An 11,462-nucleotide genomic window follows, 5' to 3' on the forward strand; every position below is an offset into this window, starting at 1 on the left:
CCACCGTTTGTTTATCCATGATATAATTAGCATATCCTCTTTCCATCTCTAATTAATTTATAAATTATAAATATAAATCAATTTTTTGAATATTTTTCAATAATTGAGATATATCCATATGTAATATATCAAATTGTAATATTAAAATTTAATATATATATATATATATATACACACACACACATGTTGGTGTGCAACTCATGAACGCCGATGAAATGTTCACATTTTAGAATTACTGATGCAATATTTTTCGCGATATACCAAAATATGTGTGAGGTGACATTTTCAAAATGGAAAAGCTGATGCATGAAGGATCACAAGTTCATATGAATATCTCGTCCATGTCCATGAGTTCTTATTGATGAGTAAGTTTAACGGATAAATTATTCGTTAAACGGGTAAATCTTGCTCATATTTATAAAAAAAGATAATATTTTTTATAAATAACTCAAATAGAATATTTGTATCACAAAATTGATTTTTTTACGAGAGTTTTTGTTTTCACGAATAAATATGCTGGATAACCCCACAATAATTTATTACATCCACGTGCGCGTGGCAAGTTTAGATATGACATTTATGTCAAGTGTGACGTCTAAATTAAATGAGTGGCTCTTAAGTAGTTATTGAAATTCTCTCGCAACATTAGATTACATTATTATGTTTTAGATAAATCTTATCCGTTTTTTGTGCTTGGGCAATGGGACCCTAAACCAAGATGCTACCTTTGAGATTGGACGAATGAACACTATATAATGTCTTGTAGCATCTCAAAAGTTGCCTTCTAAATTTATAATATGATATATAAAAATAAATATGTGCATTTGATTGATTGAGAAACATATTGAACCCAATTACGTAAAATTAAATAAAACGAATTGATGAAATTTTCCGGGAAAAACTGGACAAGTATGTCTCCTATAAGACGAGTCGATCTGATCCATACTTGTAACAAAAAATAATGATTTGTTATGAGTCAGAGATCTGCTTCGTAAAGTCTTCTCTTTGAAAACCTATTTAATCTTGGCTCTTAGTTTTAGAAAATATTTCAAGTTCGTTTTCATTTTTTGTTCTTAGTTCCTTCAAACTGTGTAATTACGTGTTTCGTGTTTAAAGTTTTGTTTCTTGTTCGATATTATGTTTTTGATTGCATACATTCTAAGTCATCGTTTGAAGTTAGATATAGGATAATAATATGAAGATAAATAATCTAATATATTAACAAAATAAATAAATAATGATAGTTACTATAGCATTTGATTTTATTTTATTTGATTGATGGAAGATAAATAAATAATGATTTGATTTATGTAAGATAAATAATTAGTTTATAGATAAATAATACAAAAAATAAACATGAAATATATTAGATAAATTATCAATTGATTAATTATATATAATCTCAAATTAGATAATTATGATTTTTTTTTTTTTGTAGTTATGAGTTGAATATAAATTAATAGAGTTGAACTCGTGATGATATTTTTTTCCCTGAATAGAACTAATATAAAGTTGGAAAATAATTTTGATGATTCAATATTTTTAAAATTTCTTTATTGACTATTATATAAATGGTTATATAAAATCCAAATTGGACCTGTTGGATTTTGGGTTTAGACTGATCCAACCCATTTGACATTCATAAATTTGGGTAATTGGTTCTTAAAAGCGGGTCCACGATACCTATGGACCTGAAAAATAAAGTTGGGTTTCGAGTCCAAATTTTCCTTCTAAAAGGCTTGTCGTTGGGCTGATGGAGCATTTGGAGAACATGTTAGAGGTGTGGACATGATGCTGGACCGGGATGATCAACAGTATCCCGAGTATTTAAGAGTAGGGACATATTTTTTTAAATTAAGAGATTATTATTTTTTAAAAGAAATATTGACATTAGATTTTAAGAATTTCTTTTTTTACATTTGTTTTTTTTTTTGTTAAATATTTTTTTGGCTGGTTGATCGTTTAACACACGGCCTGCGGTGGGCTGGGTTGTGTCACGCTCCGAGTTCGGATTCGCGCCTGCGTGACTGCACAATGGACCATTATATCAACTATTTTTTATTCGTCTTCGCTTTACGAAAATGATTAACCAAAGTTACTGTAGAAATCTATTGTAACTCATTTATAAACTAATTTTAAATCTTTAGTTTTTATCATGTGGGAGACAAAATGTATCACATGTTGAGCTTAGGTTTTTTCAACCTACCAAATTGACGGTTTGAGCCGGTTCACCAGTTTTATGGCAGTCTAAAGAGGATTGGGAAATAAGGTTAGGTTAGGCTGGTCTATAACAAAAGTCTAAAAAAAAAATTTGATTAAACTTATTTAAATAATTTATATCTTAAAAGTTGTATTTAAAATTTATAAGTTGTGACATTTTATTTTTACAAAAAAAATGTTAAATTATTTTGATAAAATAAGACCATAAAGCTTAAAGTTAAAAGTTGTTGATTTATTTGATATTATTAGATTTTGTTATATTATAATTACTAAAAAAAAAGGCATTAAACTATAATAATAATAATAAATATTATTATTGCAATTATAAAAAAACTACAATTACACCTTCTTAGTTAATAGAATATTTAACGAAGGAGAGAGAGAGAAAAACAAATAAGGTGTTAAAAAAATTGGCGAACAAGACATGATTTGATTACTATATATTTGTGTTGATAAATAAAAGAACTTTGAAAGAAAAGATTTATTTATTTATAATATAATAATTCAACCTGAAATGTTATTTAGAGTGTGTTTGGTTTGATGGATAAGGAGATTTATTTTTTTTAACCTACCTTATCCTTCGTTTGGTACGCGTGATTATTTAACCAAGTCAATACCTCCTATGAATGATTAGGTTATATTAGGTGGGTTAAAATAATACCTCCTCACCTCTTAGGATTATTTATCCAACTCTTAATCCTTCCTATTTTTCAATTTTACCCTTCTCCTATATCCAAACTCACCACCACTTTCCGTCACGACCGTCGCCGCCGTCGTTGCCGGACCGCCGTCGTTGCCGGACCGCCGTCGATCGTCGCAGTTGCCGGACCTCCGCCGTCGCCGGCCCGCCGCCGTCGCCGCCGAAGTGGAAGAAGAAAAAAAAAGGGACAATTTTGTCATTTCATCAAAAAATTCAAAATTATCCTACACTTAAAAATCATATCAAACATAACACCATATATTACATTCCTACCACGATCATTTTCTTAAAGATCGTTGCTTTATCTTCTCGTACACTGTGCATGTCCCTCATTAATAAATTATTATATGATCAATCTGTTGAAAAATATATTTAAAATGTGTATATTGAATATTTGAATGTTGAAAATAAGAGTTGTAAATATTGAAAATTAGTGTGTGATGATGTAGGTAATGATGTATTTTATTTTTGGATTATTTGTAAAGATTTCCTATAAATAGATCTCTCATTTGTAAAGAAAATCACAATTGAGTAGAGAGAAAAATATTATAAAGTGTGTAGTTTGGTAAATTTTGAGAGTTTGAGATTTTTACTTTTTACCATAAATTTTTACTTTTTCACAACACGTTATCAGCACGAAGCTCTAAAAGTCCTCCATCCTTTTCCAAGCTCCAAACAGAAGAAAAAGGTGACAAAAGTAATAATATTTATTTTACTGTTATTTATTTATTGTGTATATATTTAATATATAATATAATGTTATTATTAGAAATAATAAAAATAAATTTTTCAAAAACTTGTTATAAATCCTGGGAGGATGTTAAGACGACATCCCACACTCCCGGTAAGGGATACGACAAGTATAAAAGCCTATAAGGTTTTTAAACAAAATAACTTACGACACCTCATTATAATAATGTGATATGATATACATAATTATTTAAACATGATTAATATTATATTCACCATATTATTACTATAAAATTATACAAATACATACATTTATTTTTTTGTACACCAACGGTCATAAACGGTAACAAAACGGCTAGTTTTTACCCTATAAATATCATCTCACAAACACATTCAATCACTCCAACTTTCTCTTCTTCTCTAAAAATTATTCTTCATCAAATTTTTCGAAAAAAAAAGAAGATGACTTTCTCAAAGTTATTTTTAATTATTTTGGTTATCATACTCACAAGTCTTGTATTTATCGGAGAATATCCTCCTCGTGCGTTTTCTTTATTTTTACAAATACTTGTACTTGTTGTTTATCCGTTACTTTGTATTGCAATAATTATTAACTAATAAAATGCATCGTAATTTTTTTTAGTACCACCATGTCAAATTTAACAAAGCTCGAATTTGTTGCGCTCGACATCACGGGAAAGAATTATATGCCATGGACTCTAGATGTAGAAATGCATCTTGAGTCATTGGGTCTAAGCGAGACCATTAAAGAAAATGGCATATGCACGTCACAAGAAAAGGCAAGAGCCATGATATTTTTGCGTCGACATCTCGACGATGGATTGAAATGTGAATATCTGACTGAAAAAAATCCCATGGCTTTGTGGAAGGGATTAAAAGAAAGATTCGAACATATAAGAGAAGTTATACTTCCGACCGCCCGGGATGAATGGAATACATTGAGATTCCAAGACTTTAAAAAAGTCAGTGATTACAATTCGGCAATGTATAGAATAATCTCGTAATTAAAATTTTGTGGACATGAGGTCACAGAATCTGAGATGCTTGAAAAAACATTTTCCACGTTTCATGCATCAAATATTACTCTACAGCAACAATATAGAGTACGTGGATTCGCGAGATATTCTGAACTCATCGCCTGTCTTCTTGTGGCGGAAAAAAACAACGAGCTATTAATGAGAAATCATCAGTCCCGACCCACTGGATCAACAGCATTTCCAGAAGTAAATGCTGTAAATAAAAATGAATTTAAACCTGGAAACCAAAATCAAATTCAAAGACAAGGTTTTGGTCGAGGTCGAGGTCGAGGTCGTGGACGCGGACGTGGACGTGGACGTGGAATTGGCCGTGGTCGTGGTCAAGGCCGTGGTTTTGAAAATAATCGAGATAGTTATTTTTATAATTAGTCTCAAAAGAACGTCCCAAACCATCCACAGAAAAGGCATCATGAGAATACAAGTGTTAATGAGAAGCACTCAAAAAGATATGAAAGTTCTTGTTACAGATGTGGTACTCCAGGACATTGGTCCAAAGTTTGTCGAGCCCCTGAGCACCTTTGTAAACTTTATAAAGAATCATTAAAGGGGAAAGAAAAGGAGACCAACTTCACTGAACGCAGTGACCGTTTGAGTGATTCAACTCATTTTGATGCTGGTGATTTTATGAATGATTTCTCTGGAAATGATCAATATGTTGGTGGGATAGAAATGAACAATATTGATGCTGCAGATTTTCTCAACGATTTCTCTGAAAATGAACAATATAATGGTAGAATGTAAATGTACAATAATCTATTTTTCATGTTTTCATAGAATAATGTTTTATTGTATAATTATGATTTGTGTTATATTTAAATATATATTGCAATTAATTTATTTCATTGCATATTTTTTTGAAGTTCAAATATGGAAAATGCTATGAGCAAAGCTGAAGTTTGCATACCCGATAGTGGTACAACGCACACTATCCTCCGAGATAAAAGATATTTCTTGGAACTAAAACCAACAAAAACAACGGTGAATACAATATCAGGTCCTGTAGACTTGATTAAAGGATGTGGTAAAGCACAATTTTTGTTACCTAATGGTACAAAATTTTTTATCAATGATGCTTTATATTCACCACAATCGAAAAGAAATTTGTTGAGTTTTAATGATATATATTCCCATGGGTATGATACTCAAACAATGAATGAAGGGAATGAGAAATATATGTGTCTTATCACATATAAATCAGGAAAGAAATATGTGATTGAAAAACTACCAATGCTCCCTACTGGATTGCATTATACACATATAAGTCCCGTTGAATCAAACATGGTAGTTGATAATTCTTCGATATTAACCAATTGGCATGATCGATTGGGACATCCTGCTTCAACAATGATGCGAAGAATTATAGAAAATACACATGGTCATCCACTGAAAGACCAGAAGATCTTTCAGAATAATAAGTTTCAATGTAAAGCATGTTCTCTTGGAAAACTTATTATAAGACCATCACCAGTCAAAATCCAAACTGAATGACCAATGTTTCTTGAACGTATTCAGGGTGATATTTGTGGACCAATCCATCCACCATGTGGACCATTCAGATACTTTATGGTATTGATTGATGCCTCCAGCAGATGGTCACATGTATGTTTATTATCAACTCGAAATGTTGCATTTGCAAGATTACTTGCTCAAATAATAAAATTGAGGAATCAATTTCCCGATTATACAATCAAGAAAATTAGACTTGATAATGCTGTTGAATTTACTTCCCAAACTTTCAATGATTATTGTATGTCTATGGGAATCATTGTTGAGCATCATGTTGCTCATGTACATACACAGAATGGATTGGATGAATCATTGATTAAACGTCTGCAAATGATTGCTAGACCAATGATTATGAAAACAAAGCTCCCTATTTCTATATGGGGACATGCAATTTTACACGCTGCTTCATTAATTCGCATCAGACCAAGTGCATATCATAAATACTCCCCATTGCAGCTTGCATTTGGTAAAGAACCAGACATTTCTCATCTGAGAATTTTTGGATGTATGGTGTATGTGCCTATTGCACCACCGCAACGAAAGAAAATGGGACCTCAAAGAAAGGTTGGAATTTATAGCGGTTATGATAGTCCATCAATCATTCGATATCTTGAACCTCAGACAGGCGACGTGTTCACAGCACGTTTTGCTGATTGTCATTTTAATGAGGAAATCTTCCCAATGTTAGGGGGAGAACAGAAACATACCGAAAAGGAAATTACATGGTATGTATCATCATTGTTACATCTGGATCCAAGAACAAAACAATGTGAAAAAGATGTACAACAAATTGTACACTTGCAAAGAATAGCAAATCAAATACCAGATGCATTTGCAGACACAAAAGGGGTAACTAAATCATATATACATGCTGCAAATGCCCCTGCTCGAATTGAAATTCCAAAGAAACAAATGGAAGATACTCATGATGTCATTAAACGCCTGAAGCGTGGAAGGCCAGTCGGTTCCAAGGATAAAAATCCTCGAAAAAGAAAATTCATAGAGAAACACGATGATCACAAAATAAAGAATGACGTTTCTGAAGAAACACATGATGATCACAAAATAGAGAATGGTGTTCTTGAAGAAACACATGATGATGAAAATGTTCTGTCAGAACCACAAACTGACGAGAATCATGAAATCTCTATCAATTATATTAATACTGGAAAAATATGGAACCGAAAAGATATAGATGAAATTGATGATATATTTTCTTATAATGTGGCAATCGACATCATAAATGATAACGAAGATCATGAACCAAAATCTTTTGGTGAATGTAAAAATCGGCAGGATTGGATAAAATGGAAAGATGCCATCCAGGTTGAATTAAATTCGCTAAATAAACGTAATGTTTTTGGACCTATAGTCCTTACACCTGAAGGTGTAAAACCTGTTGGATACAAATGGATTTTTATTCGAAAGCGAAATGAGAAAAATGAAATAGTAAGATATAAAGCTCGACTTGTTGCACAAGGTTTTTCTCAAATGCCTGGAATTGATTATGAAGAAACGTATTCTCCTGTGATGGATGCAATTACGTTTCGGTATTTGATTAGCTTGGCGGTATCTGAAAATTTAGAAATACGTCTTATGGATGTTGTTACAGCTTACTTATATGGATCACTTGATAGTAATATATATATGAAAATCCCTGAAGGATTTAAGATGCCTGAAGCACAAAGTTCAAAACCCATGGAATGTTATTCTGTGAAATTACAAAGATCATTATATGGGTTAAAGCAATCAGGTCGAATGTGGTATAATCGACTAAGTGATCACTTGATGAAAAAGTGATATGTAAATAATTCAATATGCCCTTGTGTTTTCATTAAGAAAACAACATCCGGATGCGTAATTATTGCTGTATATGTTGATGATTTAAACATCATTGGAACGAATAAGGAAATTCAAGAAGTTGTGTCATACTTGAAGGAAGAATTTGAAATGAAGGATCTTGGAAAAACCAAGTATTGTCTGGGTTTACAAATTGAACAAAAAGAATGTGGAATGTTTGTTCACCAGACAAATTATACAGAAAAGATCCTTAAACGTTTTAATATGGATAAAGCAAATCCTTTAAGTACTCCAATGGTTGTTAGATCATTAAACATAGAAAAGGATCCATTCCGTCCATGTGAAGATGATGAAGATATTCTTGGTCCAGAAGTACCATATCTAAGTGTCATCGGTGCCCTTATGTACCTTACAAATTGTACAAGGCCTGATATATCTTTTGCCGTGAATCTGTTGGCAAGATTTAGCACATATCCAACAAAGAGACACTGGAACGGAATTAAACATATATTCCGTTATCTACGAGGAACGACAGACTTGGGACTTTTGTATTCAAAAGATGCTAATCCAAGTATAATTGGTTATGCTGATGCTGGATACTTATCTGATCCACACAAGGCACGTTCCCAAACTGGATATGTATTTACTCGTGGAGGCACTGCAATATCTTGGCGTTCTCAGAAACAAACGCTCGTAACAACTTCATCAAATCATGCCGAGATTATTGCACTACATGAAGCAAGTCGTGAATGTGTGTGGTTAAAATCAATGACCCAACATATCCAAATTTCATGCGGATTATCATCTGATGAGAAGCCTGTGATACTATATGAAGATAATGCTGCATGTGTTGCTCAAATGAAAGAAGGATACATAAAAAGCGACAGAACTAAACATATTCCTCCTAAGTTCTTCGCATTCACCAAGGAGCTTGAGAAGAATAGATGTATTGATGTTCGTCACATTCAATCAAGTGAAAACTCATCAGATCTCTTCACAAAGGCACTTCCTACGTCAATATTCAGAAAGCACATATATAATATTGGGATGCGCAATCTACGAAATTTGTGAAGAATTGTTCATGTCAACATCAGGGAGAGTTTACGTGACTGCACTCTTTTTCCCTTACTATGGTTTTTATCTCAATGGGTTTTTCCAAGTAAGGTTTTTAACGAGGCAGTATAAAAACACGTAATGAAGACAATCATTATGATCATCATCACAAGGGAGAGTGTTGAAAAATATATTTAAAATGTGTGTATTGAATATTTGAATGTTGAATATTTGAATGTTGAAAATAAGAGTTGTAAATATTGAAAATTAGTGTGTGATGATGTAGGTAATGATGTATTTTCTTTTTGGATTATTTGTAAAGATTTCCTATAAATAGATCTCTCATTTGTGAAGAAAATCACAATTGAGTAGAGAGAAAAATATTATAAAGTGTGTAGTTTGGTAAATTTTGAGAGTTTGAGATTTTTACTTGTTACCATAAATTTTTACTTTTTCACAACACAATCATCATTCATTTCCACATAGACAACGCATCACCTCAATTTTTTGCTGAATTGTTTTGGATAAATTTTGATATTGTTTTTATTTGTTACCTAATGCAAGGTGCTCCTTTCACTTCGAATCTTCATTCTTGGTGATCATGGCTTCGGGATCAGACATGGATGACTCCTCAAGCAGCAAGCTTCACGTCATTATACTCTCCAGTCCAGGCGCCGGACACCTTATCCCGGTTCTTGTCCTCGCCAACCGCCTCGCCGCCAAATACGGTGTCCGCTCCACCGTCCTCCAAGTCACAACAGCCATGTCGCCAGAAACCAATCTGGTAAACCTCCCCATAGACAAGGAACTCGTCGAAACCATCCGACTTCCTCCTGTTGACATTTCAAACCTCGTAGGCCCTGATACCAAAGTGGTGACGCAATTGTGCTTGATGATGCGGGAAGCTGTTCCGCTCGTCCGCTCCGCGGTGACCGCCATGGACCGTCGTCCCGACGCCCTCTTCGTGGATCTTTTCGGGAGTGAATCACTGCATATTGCGGATGAGTTCAACATGCCCAAGTACTTGTACTGTACTTCCACTGCATGGTTTCTTGCGTTGTCTGTGTATTGCCCGATTCTTGACGAGAAAATCGAGGACCAATACGTTGATGAACCGGAGCACTTGAAAATTCCGGGATGCAAGCCGGTTAGGCCCGAGGACGTCGTGGACCCTATGCTGGACCGGGGTGATCAACAGTATCGAGAGTATTTAAGAATGGGGATGGAGTTCACTTTATGTGATGGGATTCTGGTAAACACTTGCGAAGATTGGGAGGCCAAAACCCTCCAAGCTTTCAGGGAAAACGAATCTATGAAATCAGTACTCAAGTCGCCAGTTTATCCCATAGGACCGTTAACGAGACAGGTCGAACCGACAGGTCTGAAGAGTGAATTTAGGGATTGGTTAGATAAGCAGCCCAATCAAAGTGTTCTTTTCGTGTCATTCGGAAGTGGTGGGGTGTTGTCGGCCGAGCAAACCAGAGAGCTAGCTTGGGGGCTGGAGCTGAGCCAACAGAGGTTTCTGTGGGTGATCCGACCGCCGACTAAACATGGTGTGGATGATGCGTTCTTCACGGCCAACGGAGGGGCGGAAGATGATTATCTGCCTAAAGGGTTTATAGAAAGAACCAAAAATATCGGAATACTCGTCCCCAAATGGGCGCAACAGGTCGAAATCCTTGCGCATCCATCGGTAGGAGGATTCTTGTTTCACTGTGGATGGAACTCGACGTTGGAAAGCATAACGAGTGGCGTACCGATGATAGCTTGGCCACTCTACGCTGAGCAAAGGTTGAACGCCACCATGTTGGTGGAGGAGCTCGGGGTGGCGGTGCGGCCGGAGGTGTTGCCGACGAAGAAAGTGGTGGGGTGGGAGGAGATAGAGAAGATGGTTAGGACTTTGATGGCCCACAAAGATGGGCAAGCAATGAGGGATAGGGCTAAACAATTGAAAACTAGAGCTACAAATGGCCTAATTAGCGAAGCAGGCTCGGCTAACAAATCCATTTGCAAGATTCTATCAAACATCGAGGCCAAACACAAATAGTGAGTTTGTCAATATGTTGCTTTGAATCGTTGTGCGGTTGCTTGTGTTTCAGATCATGTTGGGGAATTAAATTTAATTAATATAGCCCATCTCAAAAGTCTCGATTGCTAAACATTTCCCAATATTTACTTTTTTTTCTTGTTTCTACAACTTAGTGAATTATAATTTCCCTATAAATAATTGACCCAGATTATTCTCAAATAATAATTGAAATAAATATATTATATTACGTAGTTTTCAGTTAACCACTGTTTTTTGAGCAATCATGTTATTAAAATCATAAATATTTTCGATGAAATGATTTTTTAAATTGAATTTTATAATTGGAGTCTAATATTTTAATTAATAGTAGATCCAATCACGGATTTTTTCTTTGACCCAAACCATC

The 11,462-nt window shown here is 34.2% G+C and overlaps 1 protein-coding gene across 1 annotated transcript; it reads left to right on the forward strand.

Moving 5' to 3' along the window:
- The first annotated feature begins 9,502 nt into the window (after positions 1–9,502).
- LOC142515213 (anthocyanidin 3-O-glucosyltransferase 5-like) lies at positions 9,503–11,200 on the forward strand. Its single transcript, XM_075619791.1, has one exon. The coding sequence runs from the start codon at positions 9,629–9,631 to the stop codon at positions 11,072–11,074; it is 1,446 nt and encodes a 481-aa protein (XP_075475906.1). The 5' UTR covers positions 9,503–9,628; the 3' UTR covers positions 11,075–11,200.
- The last annotated feature ends 262 nt before the right edge of the window (positions 11,201–11,462 follow it).

Source organism: Primulina tabacum, chromosome 1, assembly GCF_025594145.1.
Source record: "Primulina tabacum isolate GXHZ01 chromosome 1, ASM2559414v2, whole genome shotgun sequence".
NCBI classification, from domain to species: domain Eukaryota; kingdom Viridiplantae; phylum Streptophyta; class Magnoliopsida; order Lamiales; family Gesneriaceae; genus Primulina; species Primulina tabacum.